The 24,391-nt window shown below is 43.9% G+C and overlaps 1 protein-coding gene across 7 annotated transcripts in view; it reads left to right on the top strand.

The window, feature by feature from the left end:
• map7d1a (MAP7 domain containing 1a) overlaps positions 1–23,806 on the top strand; it is a 40,782-nt gene extending 16,976 nt beyond the window's left edge. Inside the window, exons 3-19 of one of the 7 annotated variants that reach the window (XM_070965942.1) lie at positions 1,760–1,828; positions 2,557–2,577; positions 6,334–6,497; positions 6,695–6,806; positions 9,189–9,293; positions 10,607–10,729; positions 10,844–10,989; positions 11,328–11,458; positions 12,696–12,934; positions 14,034–14,289; positions 14,626–14,806; positions 15,513–15,617; positions 17,512–17,562; positions 17,650–17,710; positions 19,149–19,233; positions 19,634–19,869; positions 22,830–23,806. In XM_070965942.1, the coding sequence (XP_070822043.1) occupies positions 1,760–1,828; positions 2,557–2,577; positions 6,334–6,497; positions 6,695–6,806; positions 9,189–9,293; positions 10,607–10,729; positions 10,844–10,989; positions 11,328–11,458; positions 12,696–12,934; positions 14,034–14,289; positions 14,626–14,806; positions 15,513–15,617; positions 17,512–17,562; positions 17,650–17,710; positions 19,149–19,233; positions 19,634–19,869; positions 22,830–22,840 (2,096 nt within the window). In that variant the 3' untranslated portion in view covers positions 22,841–23,806. Of the gene's footprint in view, positions 1–1,759; positions 1,829–2,556; positions 2,578–6,333; positions 6,498–6,694; positions 6,807–9,188; positions 9,294–10,606; positions 10,730–10,843; positions 10,990–11,327; positions 11,459–12,695; positions 12,935–14,033; positions 14,290–14,625; positions 14,807–15,512; positions 15,618–17,511; positions 17,563–17,649; positions 17,711–19,148; positions 19,234–19,630; positions 19,870–22,829 lie in introns of all 7 variants that reach the window. The other 6 variants (XM_070965941.1, XM_070965944.1, XM_070965947.1 and 3 more) reach the window with 6 other exon arrangements.
• Positions 23,807–24,391: the final 585 nt, after the last annotated feature.

The raw sequence follows: 24,391 nt of genomic DNA, 5'->3' as shown, positions 1-24,391 counted from the left end.
ATATATATATATATATATATACACACATGGGATGGGATGCACAAATAGGGAAACACTGTCATGAAAACATCCCGTGATTTCTGTAAAAGCATTGACACCAATGTGGGATTGCAGTCAAAATTTCCAGATTATGTTGTCCAGCTGCAATTCTGTTTGATGAACTCACTCAGTAATGACAAAGCATGAAATAATTCGCTGTAATCATATTTGTGTTGTAAACAGGGCTGCAGCGAATGATTATATTCATTGTTAATTATTGTACACTCTGCTTTGGCATTGCATTGCTTTATAGCATGTCAGCAAAAAGCAAAAAGAAAAAGCCCATCAGAAGTCCACAGTGACGTCGTATTCTTTTCAGATAACAGTAAATACATTTGAGAAGCTGCAAACAGTGATTGTTTTTTCTATTTCTGCTTAAAAAATCACTTCAACAATTAATCATTTATAAGAATAGCTGCAGACATTTTCTACTTGTCAACTAATTGATGAATTGCACACAGTAATTGTTGTAGCTCTGAGGGGAAATATTTTCAATGGCATATTCTTTGGAGGACATACAAAGGGTGCTTTTGGCAAGTCAGAGTGAAAATATTTGTCTTCAGGATGGAGAACCAGTTCTCCAGAAAGGATGCACTTTGAATTCTCGAAATGGCTCAGTTCAGTGTTTGCTTGCATTGCTTTTTCCCTCGCCATCTTTCCCCTGAGGTATTTGGAAGGAATGTTACATGTGAGAGAGACATGTCAGAGTTGTCTCACGGAGAGGACACACATGTAAGTGCTCCCCTGTTGTCATAACATATCACAGTCAAACATGCACCCACATCCAGATGTCATGAGAGCCTGCCGCAGCATGCTGCAGCTTTTATGTAGAGAAGTTCGGCTTCCTCGAAGGTTTTTTTTTCAAACATTTGTTCTTTATGTTTTTTTCTTAAACCAGAAAATATGCTAGACGTCGGCCTCAGCGGTCTGTGAGCATCGGTGCTGAAATGTTGACGCTGCGAGTTTCCTGTCATTGTCTCATGGCATGCATTTCCTCGTGGTGACATTTTAAAGTTAAAGGCCTCTGCAGTGCTGACTGTGCAGCAGTGAAGAAAACAGTGACAGGATATTTATGTTAATCAGAGGGAGGCGCATCATTATTGCCTCAGGTCAGATTTGGGTTGAGGGAGGTCAGAAAAGTAACTGTTATGATGGATGGCACAAAAGATAATACTGTACAAATGACTGCACATTTACAGCATTTTGAACTTCAGGTATCTCCAGTAACATAAGTGCCTTTTAACAAATACTGTTTTAGATGTGCTGAATAATAATAAGAGTCACTCTGTGCTCTTTTCACCCTATAGTAGATATGCAGTATGGTGGAAATTGACTGAATTACATGTTCTCTGCACAACACAATTAGCCCTCAAGGATTCCAGCTCCGATGAGCTCAACGTACCAGCTTTAATTAAGTCCTTCGTAAGAGCTTTTTAACCGTAATTGGTCGTTTATATGGAAGTATGTCATGAGTCTCACTCGGTGATATGCACAGCTGAACACTGTCAGATATTAAACTTCTCTCAGGCTGTGCTGGTCTTGCAGATCAAAGGATATTGTGTTATTGTGATATTGTGTTTTTACCTGTGAGGGAACATAAAGAAACGTCAAGATTTCTGAACTTGAAACCAAGATCTGATGGGGCTGAATCAAGGATTGGAGATGATAAAAGTTTACAAAATGACACCTTTCACTACATCCTTGTATTTTCTCACCCCAGACCTCATGAAGTCAGAGGAGAGACAGAAGCTTGCCAAGGAGCGGAGAGAGGAAAAGGCCAAATATCTGGGTAAGTGGAAACAAGGGGTGGGAGGACAAGCCGACTGCACAGGAAGAGAACTCCCCCTAGTGTTGGGGCGATAGAGGTTGCTGTTTTACTTTGTGTCACTTGTGTCGCTGCTGGGTTGGCTGTGGGCTGCAGATGGCATGCACATGTACTGTGGCACAAGGAGGATAAAAGGGATGTTTGGGCACCAACGTGACTGCAGTCAGCAAAGGTCAAGCCTCCATTTTACCAAAGACAAGCAAGCTTTCGTTTTGCACAAGCATGCTGAAATGAACAAAACGTTTGTTTGACTCATCAGCGCTTCAGCTCACCTCTGCACTAAAATGTATGCTACTGAATGTGCAGTTTGAGTTAAGCAGAGATATTCTTCACATTGACAAAAATGTTGGAAAAGCGTTAATTTTTCCCTCATGTGTCCATAAAGTTAACTGTTTTGGCACGTTAGCGACTTTATTTGAAATAAAAGCAAGCAAACCCTCCAGTATATCTTTTCCCAACTTGAATTGATGTTGTTTGATCAACTGATGCCAAATTTCCTCCGTGCCTTCCCCTTGGGCGTCATAACAGCTGACATGGCTGTACTCTCTGTGTCAGCTGATATTGCATCTCTTCGCCCTTTTTTTCCTTTAACACGCGGCCGTCACATTGTCACTTGGCTACACGCTGGTCATACACTGCTTTGCATGATTGACAGTTGCCTCTGTCTTCTCTCTCACTCCTTCCCCTTGCAGAAGAGCTCAGCATGCTACAAGGTAAGCCACTCACCTATGTGTATGTGGTGGTGGTGGTGGTGGTGGTGATGTCCCGTTTCGAGCTTTCTGTTTCATTTGGATGTCTCAACTTAATGAAGTTCAGTAGTTTTAACTAGAGTTGGGCAATAACCTGAAAACGCACCAATATGCAGACAATCTCTCCTTCATGTAAGGCTTCAAGAACCATCCCCTAAAAAGCATATTGAGTCACAGGCTTCTCATCCAGCTCTTATTTCATAACAAAGCACTTTGTAAATCCACAATTTCAAAAAAATTGTGACGTTCTTTAAAACGTAAATAAAAACCGAATGCAGTTATTCGCAAACGAACCAACAACGGCGTTCCTGAGCCCATATATTAATCTCCTTTATACAGTCATGTCTTCACAAAGTGGTGAACCTCGCTCCATCCTCACTTGAGAGCGACTGAGCCTTTCCAGGAAGCCCCTTTCATACCCAATCATGATACTATCACCTGTTACCAATGAGCCTGTTTACCTGTGGAATGATCCAAACAGGTGTTTTTGGAGCGTTCCACATCTTTCCCAGTCTTTAGTTGCTCCTGTCCCAACTTGTTTGAAACGTGTTGCTGCATCAAATTCAGAATAAGCAGATATTTACAAAAATCAGTGAGGGAAAACATTTCATATACTGTCTGTCAAACAGTAAAGATCACAAAATGATCACATTCGGTTTTATTTATGTTTTGAACTAGTGTTACAAAATAATAAGCACCAAACCTATTGTCCCTTTCAGAAGATGTATTGTAGACTTGTCAGTATCAGGGAGCCCTGACTGAAGGGAAAACATAACTGAAACTTAATTGTCAGTTTGTAAAGTATGTAGAGATTCGGTCATATTGCCCAGCCCTGTAGCGCTTTCATTCATTTAATCCTTGTGGTGTTCATGGTTGTTTTATTTTTTCATCACAGAAATTTCAACTAATTTTAACCTTTTCTCTCGCCGAACATCATCAAAATGTGTGTCTTTCGTAAAAATAACGTAGGCACAATCCGATCTCTTAACCAATCCTTTATCTGCAAGTATAATTAATTATTGTTTTTTTCTTGGTTCACATATAAGAAGATGCAACATGCCCCGAGTTTGAACTTTGCTCATCCACATATTCCAACTGCACCACAGAGCTCCTTGGATTTTTAAAGATAGCATGTTTGAACCACACGCCGCAAAACTACTATGATTACCATCTCAGTGGAGAAGTTGGAGGTTTTAGAGATGCTTGCAGCCAGTCTGTCTTGGCTGCGAATTTACATCTAAACAATTTAATATTGCCAAACACAAAATCACACAGTTCCTGAAATAGAAAATATGGAAATTAGCGTTCACTTGTTTAGATGCAGAGCTGAATGGTATAATGGGAACCTCTCAGGGTATTGTCAGCGTGGTTCACGCAGTCTGTGTCGTTTATTACCTTTGACTTACAGAGAAACAAGTATAATAGAGTCTGGATATGTTATATTGGCCCTGGTTTCATTTAGTCTTCTTAAAGCTAGCTTGAGGCAACATTATATTTATGACAGTTGGACACAAATGGACACAAAAAGAATTAATTCATGACCTATGTCCTCACATGACACCGATTTCTTGAAACCATCATACTCGTACTCTCAGTCGTGCTGTGTCGTCTAATCCAGCTGTGTGTTCGACAGCAGTGAGATGACTTCGACACACTTCATAGCGTGGATCGGTTTAATTGGGCGATCACTGGGGCGCGCCAGATGGTACAGCTCTGATCTAATACCCTGTCAGACCTGGATAAAAGATGAGATCCTGCCCAAGCGTGTGTTTACAAGACCAGCTTAAAAGAGACCTTATCAACCCTGCCCAGTAGTTTCACTAGTTTAGTAGTAAAAGGGGCACAATTAGAGAGTCCCTGCACATCCGAGCTTCTATCTTATTGATTCCTTGTTATGTGAAAGTCTTGCATCGGGGAATTGGCTGCACAGAAGCTGCTCTCCTGCCTTGTCTGTCTTTGGTGGGATGGTATAAATACTTCATGTACCTGGGTTAGAGCAGCACTCTGTCTATTATTTTTTAATGATCTTACTATAGAGGGTCCCGGCACTGCTTGTCAGCGCTGATCACTGTCAGGAGGGAGTTGTGGAATGTATTTTAAAGCAATGTCAAGGTTAAGATATTCAGAATTGGACATCTGTGTGTCACTCAAAGCTCCCGGCTGGAAAACCACCAGGACGCTTCTGTTGGACGAGTCAAATATTCAATCAGCGAGTGTCACACACTCGCACAGACTTGCTAAGAGTGGGCCCAGTCTTTTTACATATGAAGAGAAGAAGAAGAAGAGACGTACTTTATCACATCACATCACATCACGCACACGGCATGCTTCTTGTAAAAGTGTTTCTCCGCATTTGACCCATCCTTGGTCAGTCCTTCCTCCGCGGCGGACCAGGAGCCGCGCCGACAGCGGCGCCCGGGGACCCAGTTCATTTCGTCACCATTGGTCATGTCTTTTTGCATTTTTTTTGTGTTTTTTTTTATGGAGGATACCCCAGGTGAACACGGGGAGAACATGCAAACTCCACACAGAAAGGCCCCTTTCCTTGAGATAAAGGGCAGCAGGCACCGAAGGCATGGTGGAAGACGCGCCCACAGCACCCAAACAGGAATCGAACCCAGGACCTTCTAGCTGTGAGGCGACAGTATTGCCACCTGAATGAAGTCTGTGGCCCTTGTGAGGATGAGGGAAATGTTATGGATGTGGATCTAATCTATCTCAGGCATTGCACTTGCAGCAGCTGACTCCCCCCTCTGTTCTCATCACAGCACATCGGATGAATTATGAAGCAGTTTCGGTTGTAGTACGGATCTGTATCACTGGAAGGTAAAGCCGTGGCTTCTCTCAAATCGAGGCCATCAAGCTGTGATGAGCTGAGATACGCACTGCAGCAGATATTTTCTCTGCCGCAACGTGCTGGCAAGCGGGGCCTCGGTATAACTCAGCCTTTTGTCCCCCTCTCAGATAAAAGCCGAAGTGTGTGCCTCCCAATAAATTTTAACCCATCCAGCCTCCGGCATCTCTGCAATGATCCGTCACCATAATCTGAAACCCACAACCAGTTGCTTTTGTTGCATCAAGTGCTTTAGAGAACTAAGCTTCGCCTCTTTGCAGAGGCCGATTCTTCATGGAGGTTTTTTCTTTGGAGTTTAAAGAAATATGGTGAGTTGTGTACACAGAGAGGCAGCTGCGAAAGGCTTCTTTACGCCCTCTTTGAATGGCCCAGGGACAAGGAGACGATTTCCATATCAAAGTGTGTGGTTTATTGAAGCTGACGTGGAGGTTTGATGCGATTAGTGTGGTATAAAAGTGTCACTTAAGAAGTACTGTATCTGTCCCGGCATTATGCGGTATTCTCTGAAGGAGTCAAGTAATTGAATTTATTTTTCCAAACACAAAGTACGATTGAGGTGAAGGGCAACATATTTTATTCAAAGACGGCTTTAGATGTGAAGTAAGCATCAGAGAGGCTTGAGTTTTTGGATATTTCTTCAAGCTTCAAGCAGGATTTTTATTGAAAATCCCCAACCCATCAAAAGATGTGTCAAATAGTGGCTCTCAGCAGATATCACTTCGCTCCTTTAAGCCAATACTGATAAACCTTTCAAAGAAAATGCACAGATTATTCTGAAAGGGCAGCGAAGGGAGCGAGGGCTGCTTTGTCCAAAGCTCCTTTGCTAAAATGTTACTCTCTTGACCGAGCTTTCTGTCCCACCTCAGCTGCTAAAAAGACCCAGTGGCTGGAAAAGGAGGAGAAGGCACGGCAGCTGAGGGAGCAGCAGCTGGAGGAGCGCCGCAGGAAACTCGAGGAACAGCGGATTAAGGCGGAAAAGCGACGAGCCGCCCTGGAGGAGAGACAGAAACAGAAACTGGAGAAGAATAAAGTACGTTTGGACGAGCACACTGGCTATGTTAAAAATAACCCATTCAACATGTGATAGTGTGGGACTTCTGCTTGCAGGCTGGGTGTTTGAATCCAGGCTTTTCAGGTGGAGGACGCACCATGCATCCCAGTTCTGCATATTGACTTTGATGCATTGGGCATTTAAACAACTGATATCTGTTCCCGTATCCTTTCCAGGAGCGCTATGAGGCAGCCATCCATAGGTCAACCAAGAAGACGTGGGCAGAAATCCGCCAGCAAAGATGGTCCTGGGCCGGCGCGCTAAGCCAGAACTCCAGCCAGAAAGAAAGTGAGTACGCTGATGCGATCTCGATACACATTGTCCCTGAAATAAAACCCGCAGGACGCACTTTTTGTTATCCTGCTGGAATGTGGTATCAGTGCAATGTATAACCACTTTTACTGGCTATAGATTCTGTCTGTCTGTGAGGTTTTTGTTCGCCATTATAGGCTCAAGTTTCAGTGCCATTAACCAATTATATCCATTAGAGGATTATTTTAGCATCAGTCTGCTTCATGCAGCTCATTGTTTGCACTGAAAATCATTATTTTGGATGTATATATTTTTTGGTTTTAGTAGAAACACCTTTGAAATCAGAAGCAGACACTAATTTCTTTCACTGACTGACAGCTGCCTGATGTCCAACTGACCATAATGTCAAAATCTTGAATTGAAAAACAAAAAATCTTCTGTTTTTTTTGCTAAATGTCTCAAAACTGAATTTTTGATGAATTTAGGGAGAAGAAAGACAACAGAAATGGCTTCGTCAGTCGCACCGTGTTTCATGCTCAGCGCTGGGGTTACATAAGACATTGGCAGGTGCACAGTCACAAATGTTGCCCAGACAGATCTGGACTGCTCCAGAGGTTTTGTCTTGTCATATTTGATGTGTCTTCGCTGCATCAGTCACACTCCTCCACCTTAATGCACCAATTCCTCTGACTCCTCAGCCACTGCAGCCCTATGCTAGCAGGCTGTTTAAACATGAGTTCGGGATCATTAGCCCGTGATCATGGCCAGACTGTATTGATCGCGCAGTCAAAGTGTATTCAGCTGCTTCATTGCAGCAGTTGCAGTAAGCAGGGTTCTATTGACGAGCAGCAATATGATGTCTAATAATGCTTAATTCAAACTGATAACTGTCCTGACTGTCCAACAGCAGATCAGAGTCTGCACTGGCTGCAGAGGCAAGGTAAAACTGGAGAAATAATGTTTTAACAGCAGCTTGATGGATGCTTCGGTGCCATCCTCCTAACTTCAGGCTCTAAATCTGAAGAGTCCTGAGTCTATCTTATGTCGTGTAATCGCCTCTGCCATATGCCAGGGGAATTATTGACTCTCTAATCAATCTCTGCCTTTCTTCCTCCCTCACCAGCCTGTCAGATGATGGGAGTAAACAAGCGTAAACAGGCTGCAGTGGAGAGGCTGAGTTTGGGATGTCATTTAGGAAATGCTTTAAAGTACTTGTCCTGGCTTCTGTCAAATAAGGGTACTGCTTTGCCCACTATTTGCAACCCTGATTAAAAAAATAAATAAATAAAAAAACAATAACTTGCAAATGAACTGTCTTTACCAACAATGGCTTTAAGGAGTGTTCTTGAGCTCATGTAGTAATATCCTTTATTCAATCACGTGTTCACAAAGTGGTGATATTTACAAAAATAAATGAAGTTGATGAGCTAAAACATTAAATATATTGTCTTTGTACTGTTGAGCTTATTTTAAAAAGGATTAGCAATGTTTGGGGACAGGCCTACAGCAATACGGTACCTCCTGTAGCCTGTCGTCTGAATCATGTCTGGTGACGTTTGGATAAAGCGAGATCAAGTGTGTTCATTTGCTTGCAGTGTATTAAAGGGACTTGTATTGCATGTGGATGGTCTCAAGGATTCAAGGTTTTGCCCTTCTCTGAAGCCCTAGTTCACGTCATGAAATGAAATACGTTTATTTCCCAGCAGCCTCTTTCTATCACTGTTTGGTTGTTACGGTTGCTTTGAGTTGTCTCTTCTTGTTCATCGCTTCTGGTAGCTTTACTGAGTGTGGTTGATATGCTTTTTGGTATTGGTATCATCGTGAGGTATGTGTAAACCTACATTAATCTCTCAAGTGGAATTTTGAGAACCTTAAAGGGTCATTTCACCCCCAAAAAAGCAAACTTATTTTCCCACTGAACTCAGTGGAGTTGAAGGGAACTGAAACCATGCTCACAGCATTAAAATGACAGTTTAAATATTCACTGGCAACAACATAACGCCCTGGTTACTCTGGATAATCCACAAGCCTCACTGCTTGCAGTTTTTAGTGGCCTTAAATGCTAACAGTGCATTGTGTGGATTATCAAGAGTAACGGTGGCACTGTTTCTGGAAAGAAACAATAAATCATTTCTGATGCCTGCCTGCTCACCTGAAGGCTCGCTGAGGTGAACATATGGCGTCCTGTGTACGTGCTTGTACCGTAAAGCAGTGGATGTTGTTATACACACGGTCAGCATGCAGGAATCTGCTTTAATGGGGGTTGCTCACCTTACAAACATGCTCTTTACAGCGTGTGGGTGTATATTTGTAGAGGCATCATTCGAGCGTAACACATGACGGCACAGACGTTCCCATTCTTCCTCTCAACCATGTGACCTGTGTGAACATCTGTGTGGCGCTCTCTTGGCTTCTTAGGCAGATGCTCTGTGTCAACGGTCAACCTGCCCAAACACGTGGACTCTGTTATAAACAAGCGACTGTCCAAGTCCTCCGCCACGCTCTGGAACTCCCCCAGCAGAAGTAAGGCAACATCTGGAATGCCCCCTCCTCCCGTTTAACTGTGTCCATCACTCCGCCACTGCCAACACCTCCGAACCCGTCCATCATTGTCCTCTATTTTTTCAGTTCTTCCCCTCTCTGATTTCAGTCCCTCTCTTGTGCTTGATGGTTGACAGCTGACCCATTTCCATCTTCCAAAACCAGTTCTTTTTTTCCCCCACCTCTTCAGAATTTGGGTGGGTGTTTTGTTTGACATGCTCTGCATGCCCGTATGTTAATGTGGGTTATGTACTGTGTTCATGTTTTGCTGTCTTTTTACTCTCCTTTGGTTGGTTCATTGTGTTGGTGCCATTTCATATGTTTGCACAGTCGATTGGATCCTTTTGTGCTCATTTTCATCATAACATGCTGGAGAAGGGATGTCTTTTACTGTGTTGAATGCATTACTGAGTGATGACATGGAGGTGGGTGTGGTTTATAAATGACAAATATTTCTTTGAATCAACCTTTCTCCATGCTTTGGATGAGTGCAGCTGTAAAGATAACCAGGTCACGGTGTACTCCGGCATAGAGGGAGAAACTTCTGAGTTCGTAAAGTTAGTGAGTGATTCAGCACTTTTCAGGAGATAATGTATTCTGAAAACTCCCTCGGAGCAGGTACTGTTCCTGTGTGCTGCTGGAAAAAATAGAGAGGTAACAGCTCTATCCCTCCTGTCGCTCTCGTCTCATCCAAACTCAATTACACACCCTGTCTGCGAATATTCACTGCAACACCGTCCACATGCTACACCCTAAAGCCAAAAAGAAGGTGTCTCCCCCAAATAAATACTGATGAGTCTCCGCTCCTCTTCTTCTCTGCTTGTATGCTCAAGGCTGTGGTTATAAATAACTGACTCACTGTCTAGACGAGCTTTTCAAATAACTCTCTCTCTCTTGGGTGGTACCACTACAGCCCAAGGTTATAGGAGACACATTTACTGAGCTCATTTTCTTTCTCTTCTAATCTCAATGGGCGGCGCTGAGGTGGGTTATTGTGTATTTGATTGGGTCTTTGTGGCTTACAGGCATGTGAGCCTTAACCTGAATAAGTGTTTCTTTAAATTTCCCTTTGGTGACAAATTTTAGACTTTATTTTAATACAGTCTGTGGGTAATGAAGGAGAGAACTCTTCAAAGATTCAATGGGTTCAGCTTCCTCTAATACTTCAGGTTTAACCATGTTTTGGGGATGTACTTACAGCAAAGTTCTGGTTCAACTGAGGACATCGATTTAAGACATACCTTTGAAGTTAATAGAAAGACATCCATTTATTGATCCGTTTCTCCGGCCCGCAGCCCGTAGCCTTGCACTGAGTCCATGGGAGAGCAGCATAGTCGACCGGCTGATGACACCAACGCTGTCTTTCCTCGCTAGGAGCCGCAGTGCAGCAAGTGTCCTCAACAATGGCAAAGATGGTAGTAAGTTGAATAAAAAAAAGACGGATTAACAAGTTTGTGTCTCACAGTAAATCCATTAAATTATGCCGTATGATTGTCGACAAGCTTTAAACGTAGAATCAAATTCCTCCTCAGACTCCCCTCTCTGTCCCCGTTCGGCTTCAGCCAGTCCCCTCACCTTGTGCGCCCACCAGCCCCACCACCGCTGCTCCGACCGCTGGAGAGTGACGTCCAGCACACCCGACATCACCCAGCGCCAACACAGACGGAGCTCCACGCCCGTAAGTCTGCCTAATGAGCCTCTGCGCTGTGGCCGTCTTCTCTGACACTCAATTATAGCCGCAGTCTTTGGACAGTTGCAGCAGGGTTAGACTTTACCAAGAGGAAGCTTTTCTCCAGAAGAAGAACGTCGCCAAACAGCCATGAAATTCAGAACAGCTGAGTCTGTTTCTACGAGCGCGTTTACCATTCACCCGAAACTGACTGAACATTTAACGGTGTTATTGTTGGACTGAACTGCTGCCAAGAGAGCAAGTCATGGCCCCTGACCAGACTTCCCAGTTTCCTGTACTTTATGTATAACAACCCAGAGCATATCTTGTCTTATATTTTCATGCAGATGGATAAAAACAAGAAAGAAAAGAAAGACAAGGAACGGGAGAATGAGAAGGAGAAGAGTGCCCTCGCTAAAGACAAAGTGCTGAAGAAGAGGCAGTCTCTACCCAGCATGAGACACAGGCCTGATCCGAGGTAAAGCATTTCTACTTCTCTTTATTTATCTCAGTTTTTGTGTCATAGTGGATGACAACAAGTCAACATCAGTTTCCTCCTGATATGAAGTGCAGTCACCTTCCTCTCATTTGACTGAATGTTACTCTCAATTTCATACCCTATTAAAGAGCGACAAAGGATTAGTCCTTCTGTCAGTCAGTCAATCAGTTAATCAAGCAGTCCTACGAGTGCTACATGTAATCACAGTTGAGCTGAAAGAATTAGCTGATTAATATGTCGGCTGATTAACAGGAAATGAATCAGACACTATTATGAAAATCATTCCGCTGCTGCTCTCCTCTCTTCCGTTAATCAGATATTTTTGAATTTAGTTGTTCAAAACAAGACATTTCCAAATGCCACCTTAGAGTCTGGGAAATTATAATAGACATATTACTGTATAAACAGCACATCAGTTCTGAAATAACAGGCAGACTGATCAATCATGAAAATGATTCTTAGTTGCAGCTCTAAATCCTTGTTGCCTGTGTTGAACATTAACAACAGAACACAGTAAATATATGAATATATGTAAGTATGAAAGCTCCAACTAAAAAAGGCCCCATAAACCCCATCTGAGGTTTCTAATCTAAAGCTACTGTCCGCACTTCAAAAAATAGGACTTTACAGATGCTGAGAACCATTTGAATAATCAGACATATGTTAATGTGATATTGAGACATTCACTCAGATGTTAACCTCACATCCCCTCGACCTCACATCCCCTCGACCCGCAGCTTGTTCCTGGTCAGCGGCTGGGTTAGCCAGAGCTACCGTGTTTATGTCTGCACGATAATGACCCCACATTTCATGCTCTGTTTGAGCCAAGGCTCCGAGTGAAAGATCCCAGGATGAGTGGTCACTTCCCCTCTTCCCCCCAGGCCGCTGAAATACATGACGTCCATGACAGAAGGGATGGAATAGGAGAAAAAAGGTCTTTTGACTCAACAAAAAGGCAGCAAAGAGCTTGCCAGAGCTGTCAGAGCCAGAGGGAAAAACCTCCTCTTCAGCATAATGGATGTTTCCCCTCCAAGTGTTGCATTGCCCGCGTGTAGCTGGGATGCACTTTAAGGCTGATGTAATGTTTGAGTGCTTTGACTGCTGTGAACCTGTTTGCTGAAGTCAGGTTTCTTCAGGACATGTGTCATTTCAGCCCAGGTCTGAAAGAATAATGTGGCTAACTTGGTGTCTGCTGACATCATCTTTTGTCTTCCAGTCCCAGTCCTTTATCAAGACAACGGCCGTCGTCCCCGGCCACGCCTAAGGGCAGAACCGCCTCTCCCAGCCCTGCTGCCTCTCCTAAGCCTTCATCCACACGTGGAAGCCCGTCGACTCCTAAAGGTCGGCCCAAAAGAGCCAGGACCCCGGCCAGGATAGAACACCGTACCTCCTCCCCCGCCCCCCTTGAAAGAGTGAAGGACCCCCGTAGGTCCGCCACACCCGAGGAGAGAAAGAGTGAGTGCAGAAAAGTTTTGATGCTGATTATTTCTGACTGGGCTGCATTGAAAAGGTCAACGAGCATCAGTGTAGAGTTGCTCATTATACTTTTCCATTTCAGAAACACTCAGGAACTAAAGCTTCGTTTTGACTGGAAGTAGCAGGGACTAAATGAAGTTCCTGTACGGAGGTCCCTGCTCTGAAGCCAGTAAAAATGTAGTTCTGTTTGTCCAAGTCATTATCATTACAAATCTGACCCACAACAGTGACAGCATTAACTATATTTAGCTTTTTTTCTGGAGCATGAAGTGCAAAAGTTCATGCTTGACCTTGGAAATAGTAGTTTGTCAAAAAGTCTTACTTCAAGATCTGCTTTACTAGTTTTTTCCGGAGCTTTCATCCTCATCTCGGTAGCAGACACAGAGAGGACGTGTTGACAACCTTGAGTAAAAATTATTAAGGATTTCTATTGTAGAAGAGTATATGACTCAATAATCTGCGTTTTGTTGCAATTTCTCATCTCCACAGTGATCAACTGTCCTATTTGCACAACACTATGATACAACACATCTGGATTTAGCTTCCCTCCAAAACTGAGTCATACTGTACTATTTTTTTTTATTAATTATTATTCCCAAAGACTTCTTCTGTCTCACTTGGTCTCTTCCTGGCCAGAAGAATGGACATAATGGAAAAAGTGAACAAGCCTGGAAAGTCTGTGAGAAGCAACAGACAGAGATTACCATCAGGCTAAATTAACCATGAAAACAAAGTGAATGTAGTTAGTGAGCCACACACAGCTCCATGGCCCGTGTCTGCTGACACACAGCACTAAGAGGCTGCACTAATCAGCCTTAATTATGTAATTACCAAGTTCTTAGGCCGAAGCTACAGCTGTTTATAATTTCCAGTTGCTGGGGACAGAATGTTTCACAGTGCATGTGAAGAGAAAATGCTGCGGTTGAATGTGTCATTAATAATGATCCTCAGACGTGACTTTCAAACTCATTACTTATAGGGAAGCATAAATAATCGTATTAAAGTTTTTTTGGAAGTCACACAGCACAAGATCACTGAGTTATTGTCTCTTGTTTGACACATGTTTTCCCTGCTTTAGGCTCCCCTGTGGTTCCTGCCATCCATGTGTCCTCCACCGCTGCATCAAGCACCCCAGTTACAACCACCGCAGCCTCCCCCTCACCTGAGCCGGTCCATTCAGCTCCGTCACCTGCGCCCTCTCCATCAGGTAAGCCCATGGCGGGCACCAACGACCCGGAGGAGGCGGCTCGCATCCTGGCAGAGAAACGCCGGCAGGCCCGAGAGCAGAGGGAGAGGGACGAGCAGGAGCGCCGTGAACAGGAGGAGAAGGAGAGGTCAGAGAAAAAGAAATGAGTAAAACTGAACAGGAAGGCTCCAGTGCATCATCAAAGTACATGCATGTCTGACTGAGACGTCATTCAACTCGGGCCATGGTGTGTGTCAGCATTCAGGCAGCCTGCAGCCTGCTCTTGCTGGCACTCATACTTTTAATTGTTTCCATTTCCTTAAATAGTTTGCTTCTCATTGCTTGTGCAGCTCAGCAGAAATAGCGTAAACGACAGAGGAAATGTCCTGTCACTAGAATAATTTCAATTATTTACCGCATTGAGTTTCTGGCACAAGATTTTGTGGAAAATGCTTATCCTCAGCCTTACGCCCAATCTCTTTAGGATCCTGAGAGAGGAGCGAATAGCAAGGGAGGCGGAAGAGAGGCAACGCAGGGAGGAGGAGGCCCGCGCTATGGCTGAGGAGCAGCGGCGAAGGGACGAAGCCCAGCGCCTGCAGGACGAGAAGGAGGCTCAAGAGAGAGCCAAAGCCGAGCAGGAGGAGAACCTACGCCTTCAGAAACAGGTATGCTCGCAGCCAGCAGCCAGCATGCAGAGAAGACACCTGGGGTGTAAGTGAGGGTGGGTGTTAATGTGGTGCAGTGGACAGGTCTGATCATTCCCAGGCTCTTTGCCCATCACACCACAAACCTTTGTACTCTCCTATCTTCTGCAGTTTTTCAGTGTCACTTGTTTACTGTTTGAGCTCAGCTGCTCACCTCACACTGACCTTTTCTGGTAACATCCAAAACCACAGTCCAGTGTTCCTGACATTGCTTGGATGTCCTTGTCCTGACGCTTGATTAGTAGGAAAAGGTTTCCAATAAATAAGGAAATGCAGCTATTCATTACAGTATTTGTTTATCTGTAGACCTCTAACCTGATCAGCTCTTATCTCTGTGAACTGTCTGTTGACCGGCGCTTACGCTTTGCCACCCCCTCGTGGTCATTCACAGAAGTGATATTTGTGGTTAAACACGAGTCGATATAATTATGCAAATTCTGAAGTATTGTATTTCGCTTTGAATAGTCCTCATGAGGCCGTAAATGTTGAAAATAGATCTTTTTGGCTCAAAGGTAGAGGAAAATATCCCTTTTGTGGCTGTAAACAATAATTGCAGAGAGCAACCACACCCCTGTTACGTAAAAGGCATGTTATTTTGGCTGAGTTTTTTTCCCCCCTTCTGCCGGCATTAAAACTGTGGTTGGATTCTCGCCTGCGTGTGTTTCAGAAAGAAGAGGCTGAGGCTAAAGCCCGGGAGGAGGCGGAGAAGCAGCGTCTGGAGAGGGAGAAACACTTCCAGAAGGAGGAGCAGGAGAGGCTGGAGAGGAAAAGGGTAGGGCAAACATCTGTCCAAGGATCATTGTCCTTTCAGCTTTTAAAGTCACTCATTTCACAACAGAAGTCTTAATAGACCATAAAGAGGATTTTCTGGAAATCCATTCATAGATGTTCAGGGTATCTGCCCTCAGCTGCGTACACCTCCGAGCCGCCCGTTCTGCAGTGACTTTATAATAAGCTCTCGTTGCTCACTGGAGGTTGTACAGTTTGAGGTGCGCTCACTCTGTGGTCTGTGTTTTGACATGACAAAAGCAGGCTTGACAGTTGAGGCCCTGAAACCAAGATGAATGATGTTCTTGGCTCATCCTGGATTGGCTGTCTGCATGCCACCATTTAATAGAGCTTATGCTGTGTGTGAGCATGAAGCTATATATAAACACTAATAATAATGGAGACCTCGCTGTGCCAGTCATCTGTATGTGGATTTATGCAGATCTTTGCACATGCGTGCTGATATGTGTGTGTGTGTGACAATGGCCATCTACTCAAGTACACCACCCACATGCCCATTAAGCTCACGCCTCTGTGTGCTAGCTAAGCATTTCTTCCCCTCTTCTCATCTTCTCTCCATGTGTTAAAGGCTCTTATCTAAGCATGCCAGGCCTGCCTCCTTGCTGGAATTAGCCCACAAGAACAGCATGTCCTGTTCCCCAAAGACTCGCCGCTTAGTCACAGCGTACAACACACTGGTATTGGTCTGATTCACCGGATGTAGCCTGTGGGTATGAGCCTGCCATTGGCCGCCCTTCCTGCTATCTGCACGTTACCGTTTTCAAAATCCCCATCGCAATGGAAAACAACAATGACCTCCGAGACCAACCTGCACGTTGATCTATGCTGAAAGTGCAAAGTTACTCTAACCTGGTCGCTAACAGTAAGAACGTAAACAAGCTAGCAGCCGTTTTTCTTTTATTTTCTTGTGCGAGGATTTAGCCATTTTAATGCTAGGGATCACCTTCCCACATTTTCAAGACACTTGTGACCGGTTTAAAGAAATACTAACAAGCCAGAATGATAATAGGTACGGCTGACCTTTGAGGAGATCGGTCTGGCTATGTGAGAATGAACTGTTTACACTGGCTTCTACCAAAACTGACTGGCCCACCGCTGTTATCACCTCAACAGAGAGAAGTTTGTGGTCAGTAAGCACAGGTTAAAAGACTCCTGAAGGGTGAAACAGCTGTGTAGTAGACAAACAATAATCTTTAGTCCGGAGACAGAAGTTCTGCAGCCAAACCAGAGGCCAAAGCCATGAGTGTGTGAGCTGTCTGTGAATAATCTTGGATCTTCCAAACACTTTACTTTTATGAGTGGCAGCTGCAGTTACAGTCCCACTATCTCAGGATAGCGGTGTCCTCAGACGAAGGTCGCATCTTGTATCCAATGTCTTCACTCTGTGCATGCAAATTAACCACGCAGAATGGTTTGTATTTTAGTACAGTACAGACTTATCGTCTCTCCTCCATCCTACTGTTAACTGTTCAACCATCCTACGCTGGTGTTCCAGCTGAATACACAAGTGCTGCTTCATCATTATTCACAGAGCCCTCCACCTGGAGACATAATGGTCTCAGTTTGACTCTGTGCATTCACTTCAAACATAATGGACAGGATACAAGACACAGGAAATCCTATTTTTACTGGCGAAGCAGAACATGAAACCTCAGTTTCTAGAAAAACAAGGTGTGTGGGCTCAGTCTAGCTCACTAAACTGAACCCAGTTTTTTACCAGATATAAATAGTGCAGTTTACTTGTGAATGATTCGTTAGTAACATCCACATTTGGTGTTTTGAAAACTGAGTCCTTTATTTCTTAACTTTCTAAACACATCTGCCCTGATCACTCACTGTCTTGGCATTCCTTGTCTTATTCCTCTTTCTCTTCTCAGCGTCTGGATGAAATCATGAAGAGGACACGTAAGACAGATGGAGGCGACAAGGTACATCTGCTCTTCAGTTTTAACCAAAACGAGCCAAACTGTAACTATCCAGTTGAAAACGACTGAAAACATTTCCCATGTTCACAGAAGGAGACAAAGCCCTCCCCTGTTGCACACGTCAATGACAAAGAGGCAGAGAGCAGCAAAGGTAAGCAGAACAGCAGTCTGAGCGAGGCGGCCTTTCACAAAACATCCTCAAGTGATGCAGGAAAATCATTACATGCTACAACCCTTAAACTGCAGGAATCGTTTAGGGTAATTGTCTTAATTGATCTCCTGTTAATGTGTTATCTGCGGAGGGTTTTAAAACAAAGTGGATACTGTGTGACCAGCTGTTTTCAGGAATCCACTTGGAAGTGGATTTCTAGCTCTCCCTGCTTCAATTAGCAACCACATGAACTCCATTGTAAATTTTAGACTGTATCTGACTCATGTTATGGGACATAAACTCAGGTTACGTATCCCACCTTTAGGCTAACACACTGTACCATCGCTCCTTTACTTCTTATACCTCTTCCATATGTTTGAATAAATGAAACCATGGGTATTTGTTGTACTCTTCTTCTCATTTCCCATGTGACTCAGCTTCACAGCAAAGCATTTTGTATCAAAGGGTTATTAGATTATATTTCTGCCTCATATCCGGCACAGCTGCAGTTTGAGTTCTTCTTCTCTGTACAATAGGACCCATGTGTGCTTACATGTTGTCCAAGCTTTGGGAGTGCGGGAGTTAGAGAGGAAGAGTGGGCTCATGGCAACAGCCTGCAGCAGTTATCGGACATTTACTGTCGACAGAAGAAATAATATAAGGATTCATGTGATGTTGCATAGGCCTTAGTCATATCCACTCTTCTTACAACTTCTTATTACGGGGAAATTCTGTTTTAACACAAGAACTGTATATTTAGAAGCATCTAGGCTTCCACGTCACATACAGTAGATGAGTAAGATGAAAGGGGATCAATGTGGAGAAAGGCTGTTTGTGGAAAAGTTCTCAGATGCAGGAAGACATTAGCCAGCCACTGATGTGGTTGGAGGCCTGGCAGGCATGACTCCATTCTAGTCAGAGGAGTGGAGAGCTGTCTCAACCACAGCCATGTCCTCAGCAGAGCTGAGTTAGGAGGATCTGCACTAGGAAACACGCCCCAGGAAATCTGGCTTTTCTGCCCATCAAATTTAGCGTGACACACTTCATTAGGATGATCGTTAATTTATCCCTGATTGATTCCCATAGCGAAATTCATTCTTTGCATTAACCCATGCTGTGTTAGGAACAGTGGGACCAACTCCAGTTCTAGCTCAGTGGATGGGAGTATTAAACTAACATACATGTTTTTGATGGAAACTGGAGCACCAGACAAAATGTGAAAGGCCCCACACTGGCCGGGAATCCAGCACAGGGGGCAGCGCTGTGAGGTGACAGTGCTAACCGCTGAGCCACCGCGCTGCTGTTACACCATTAACGGTGTTTGTCACCCTGTGGTCGAGCATGCACTGCAGGGTAACGTTGGATGCTGAAGGACGCGATCATGTTGGTGTGCATGGTTTACACTGGATAAACGGCTGTTTTATTTTGTTTCCTCCAGCATCTGCTGAATATCAGCCAAAGCCAGAGGTCAACCTACAGCCCAACAACATGACGGAAAATGGACAGGTCAATGTCAAAGAAAGGTAAAAGTATTCCTCCTTTTTTTTTATTTTTTACATCAATAATTTAGTTAAATTTGATAGTTTCTTTGTGCTCATATTGATGCAGGACCACCATGAACAGTGTAAAACTTGTGTGCCAGAAAAATAAACTGGCAGTTAAGTGTTGTTGTTATAAACCTCAACTGAAAACACGAGGAGCCACACGATTCAGACCCGCAGTAAACAGTTACAATACTGGGGGAATGATTTGGTTTCTTGAAATCTTTTTTTTTGCATTTGAACACGTTTCTTTGTTTCTTGGGGTGGATTTTAACGGACTCCTGTAATTGGACGGCAGTGAAGTGACTCATTTGTTGAATGACTCACTTTGACCCATCATAACTATAACCATATTCCTCTCTGTGTCTCCCCTCCCCAGCAGCCCCTCAGTCCAAGTGGTCAATGGGGTCCAGCCTGTGAGACATGAAAACGGTCTGTCCTCTAAAGGAGACACTGCCCACTTCGGAGACATCATCCATCTCGCCAATCACGGCAACACCACCAACGGAGCACGGGATAAGACTGAGACCACCATGGCCACTGAGCCGATCCTCGCATTTGAAAGCGAGGATTCGTTCATGAAGAAGGCGGGCCCCATGAAGCCTCAGCATGTTGCAGGTACACAATACAAGCAGGATGCTAAAGGCTAAAGCTAACAATGAAAGCAAAAAAGGTGGTCGCAGACAGGGAAGATAGAAACTATGAATCATACCAACGAGTTCAGGCAGTGAGTTCCACAAGAGGTGAGCAGGTGCAGAAGAGGTCTGCTCACTCCTTCTAATGATGGGAGGTGGTGGAACGAGCAGGAGACTCCACTCTCATGTCAGTGCAATGAATATGAAGCTTGAGCCAGCAGGTGATTAACCTAGCTTAGCATTAAGACTGGAAGCAGGGGGACATAGCTAGACTTCCAGCACTTCTAATGCTCAATGTTCCATACGTTAGACCTTGTTTGTTTAAACCAAACAATAACAGAAATGAAAAAATGACAAGTTGTGGGGTTACAGGGGAGATTTGTGATGGAACAATTTGTTGCCCAGGCCGGACTTCAGGAAGTCACTGCATCCGAGAGAGATAGCTCCAGCACATTACTCCCTGTAAAACCACAACTTTTTTTTAAATTTGTGGTTCAAACAAATGTGGTGTGTTAAGTCAGATTTAGAGGTGCTGGCCAGTGGATTTTTTACCCCAGACAACCCCTGTTGTCAGTCTTTGTGCTAAGCTAAGCAGCTGCTGCCTTTAAGTTTATGTTTGAATATCAATCTTCTCACCTTACTCACAGCAAAAACACTCATCTTCCATAATAGCAGTGCCTTGGAAACAAAATGTGTACTTATCCTTAAACCAAGGCAGACCAGAGACTCTCTTGTTATTAGCTAAAAATCTAGATGAAGCATTGTGGATGAACTGGAGGAACATTACTGAGCTGTGAATGACGTGCTTTCAGTAGTCTCTAAGGAAATGAAGGCATGCTGTTCTTAAGGTTGGTGTAGTTTAGAAAGGGTATAATTTTGGCTATAATCCAATATTAGTAGCCAAACATTTTGAGTGAAAGGGTCTGGTTAAGCCAGGACCGCCAGTTTTCCAGTTCGGTTTGTTTTCTCATCTGTTCCCAATAAAAAGTAGCAGCAGACAGAGCCGTGGTTTACTTGCAACAAGCTTGTGTGCTTACTTGTACTGATCTGGTTTTCCACTTGACCAAATTCACATTATCCAATAAAGACCGTAGTACGAGGTACCGTAGTCAGGCAGGAAGCAGCCACGAACCTGAACCTGAACTTGAACTTGATCTAACATGCAGGTCATCACCCCGGTGAGAGTGAGTAACCCCTGAGGAGAGGATGGTGTGGCAGGGAGAATCCTCTTACACTCACAAAGGGGTGGAGATGGGATATGGAAGAAATAGTGTGGGGAAGGGTGAAGAGGAGCAGGGTATCTATATACTGATGACAGCTTTTATTCAGCAGCCCCACTGACTCGGGCCCAGTGAGGAATTCTTAGAATGGCCGAGGCGATGAGGAGACCGTATCCACAAGTGCTTCACTGCCAGGGGTTAGAAACAGTACCCCGAAAGCAATTAAGCACCATATCACCCCGAGCTCAACCCCCTGCCAGTGGCAACGTCAGCAGCACCCCCTGCGCGCTCCCTTTTGCTAAATTTTAACCTTCAACTGATAGCCGAAAACAAGCTAGCAGTTATAAATACTATGTAAAGCAAACAGAAGACTATTACCTTTGCCAGCCCTCTGACCCCTTTTGTGAAATTGTGACCTCCTTCATCCTCCAACACCTCCTGCTTTCAACTTGGTCATGTAAAAATTTTCACTCTTGTTAATGTGGACACTCAAGGAGCCTTCGACTTGGCACGGCATGTGTGATGAGGGCTACGATTGGGAGTATTGATATGCGAGACTGATTGAGTGTTACAATGAAATTTCATAGGGGATCAATTTATTTTGAGGCATGCTTCCAGGGTTTATTTGAATCTTGCTTGTTGAGAGTAGGGCTCTTCCTTGCCTGACATGTGGCCTTGTCAGTCAGATAAGTCAGTGTTGCATCAATTACGGTTACCATTACTCGTTTCACATGTTGGCTGCATTTGACCGTAAAATGTCTCTTACTTGAGTTGAGGCCTTTCCGTTACACAAGACAGTAAAGGTTTATGGGTTCATGCCTTCTGCAACATTGTCAACATCTTTTGCATTTAACATTGCCACCAGGTCAGAGGTTTACAGACACCAGCCACATTTCCATCAACATATTTTTATGTGAATTTTGAAGAACTGCTTGAGAAACAGTTGAAGGTTGAGGTGGTTTTTCAACTTGCAAGGCAGCTGAATTTTCGAGATCATGCAATCCGAGAATCCACGCTGCCTTCAATATAAATGCGTTTGTGGCCAAACCACAGTGGTTCCAACCAATCAGCGTCCTATGAGGAATTACTGGCAGCTATAGACGAGCGTTATTGTCCTTGGGAAACAATGGCGACTCCTAAAGACGTTAGCGTAGATGCTGCTATAGCATCACTTATATTAGAACTGGAGAGTATTTCTTTATTGAAAGAGGAGCAAAGAAAGCACTGAATGCTTTTCTCCAGGGAAAAGATGTTTTTGCTCGTCTGTGGCAAGAGTCCCACTACAACATATGCTTCATTGATCTGATTGGTTTAAGTTACCCTGTGATAGACTTGTGAGAGACTAATGCACTGATGTAACCTTCATATGTTAATGCATGAAACAAGCAGAAATGTCATTTTTCCATCAGGGGTTCTTTTTCCTTTCACTGTTTGAGGTTCAACTTGCGCTCTTTTATCATTTTTTTGCACCCTCTACTTCTGCAATGATATAATGGTTTCCTGACTAGACAGTTGGTGCCGTCTATTGTTAATCCAAATGGTACTAGAGGGAAACAAGCATTCATTCGCATTTTCTTGAAATTCGGTTAAAATTTGATACAAGCCCAGTTCATGTCATCACTCAGATTAAAGACGTTGACCCTGGATTGTTTCGTCTGTTAGCATGTGTTCAATGCTCAGTGGCTGCTGACCCTTAACCCCTCGCCCTCTGCCTCCCTCACAGAGGTCCTGTGACATGTCCCAGTGTTGAAGTGCTCGTCGCCTCAGGCCACTGACCTTTGCCAGCCCCGCCAACGCTCGCACGGGGAGCCCTGTGACCTGTGCCAATCAACAACCTTTTCCTGAGCCTCTGAAAGCAAACATGCTTCTCTCTGAAGATGACGTGGGCTACGACCAAGCATCAGGACACAAGCGAAAGACAAAACAGGATGAAAGGAGTTGCTATGTGCAACACAGGTGCATCAGTGTTAAAATTTGTAAAGATCTTTGTGGCGACGATTCCATGCACCTTAATACTCGACAGTATGATCCTTTGTACATTACAGTACAGCTGAGTAATTATTACAAGAAGCTGCAGTGTTTGTTTTCTTTGTTCTTTAGTTATTTAACTGAAAGAGAAATATAAAAGACTGGGTACATTTTTGTGAATAATGTAAATTAACTTTGTGTGACGGACAAAGGAGGGGTGGGTCTGTGAATTAAAGCTGTGTGAAAGGGATTCATTTTAAGCTACTTTGCTCTGAGTAGACCTAAGTGAAAGCCAGGTAGTACACGCCCTGGTCTGTATAAAGCTACCTGTGACAGTTTTTGTAAAGATCAACTGAGAAATCTGGAAGGAGATTTGAAATGTACGTTCAAATGCAACAGCTTCTTACTGTGTGTGAATATGCCATCTGTCCCAGCTTTGATTGATTGTACGCAGAACTGGATGTAATGAGTGTGCAACCTTAACGATTAAGAAACCAGACGTCATCCACGGTCAGATCTCTATAAAACAGGGATTTGCTCCACTATATTACGGTTAAAGCTGTTTTTATTTCACATGTGCAAGCATGGCTCAGTTTTTCTCATTTGCATCGAGATGCCGTGGACTCATCTGTGTTTGAAATGCCGGTGCGTGTATATGCTATAATTATTTTGATGTGCGTTACAAGGTCAGTGGGAGTATCTTAAGTCTTATTAAAGACGAGCTGTCCAGTCTGTGGTCGCTTCATCTGTTTGTCATAAATAACAGCAGGTTTTTAAGAATTCTGACATTATTTGTGGGAAGAGGGAAGATCTTGCAAATGTTTTGATTTCAGTGCTGAAGATTCTCGCATTCATCATCTAAAACAGGCATAGAGGTTGATCATTTGTTATTAATTTGACAGTTTGCAAATGTTTTGTTCTTTGGCTTGTTTTTTCCTGAGGCTCAAATGTATTTTGACTTTCAAGGGGAAATACCAGTTCCCACTGAGAGTCACAGCAGACAGAGTGCACGCTAACCACAGGAACACAGAATTAGGTTGGTACCAGAGGGCCTTATAGTTGATATGTACAAGGCATGTGGGTTGGCTCAGCTGTCCATTTCAGTTTGGGTCTCCTTTTACAAAATCCCCACAGGGGGTGCATGCCGCTCTATCTGCTACCCCATTTCGCTATATTCAGGTGGCCAGTGGGGGGCCTGGCACAATGTTTCCAGCCTTCTAGGCAGCTGAAGTGCGTTACTGTCATGATTTGTCACCCTCTATCAAACGCGAAGACATGCCACACAGATCATCATGTAGAACTTATGTGGTTTAAATG

This window comes from Chaetodon trifascialis, chromosome 7 (genome assembly GCF_039877785.1).
Source record: "Chaetodon trifascialis isolate fChaTrf1 chromosome 7, fChaTrf1.hap1, whole genome shotgun sequence".
NCBI lineage: Eukaryota > Metazoa > Chordata > Actinopteri > Chaetodontiformes > Chaetodontidae > Chaetodon > Chaetodon trifascialis.
This window is presented reverse-complemented; position numbering and strand designations above follow the sequence as displayed.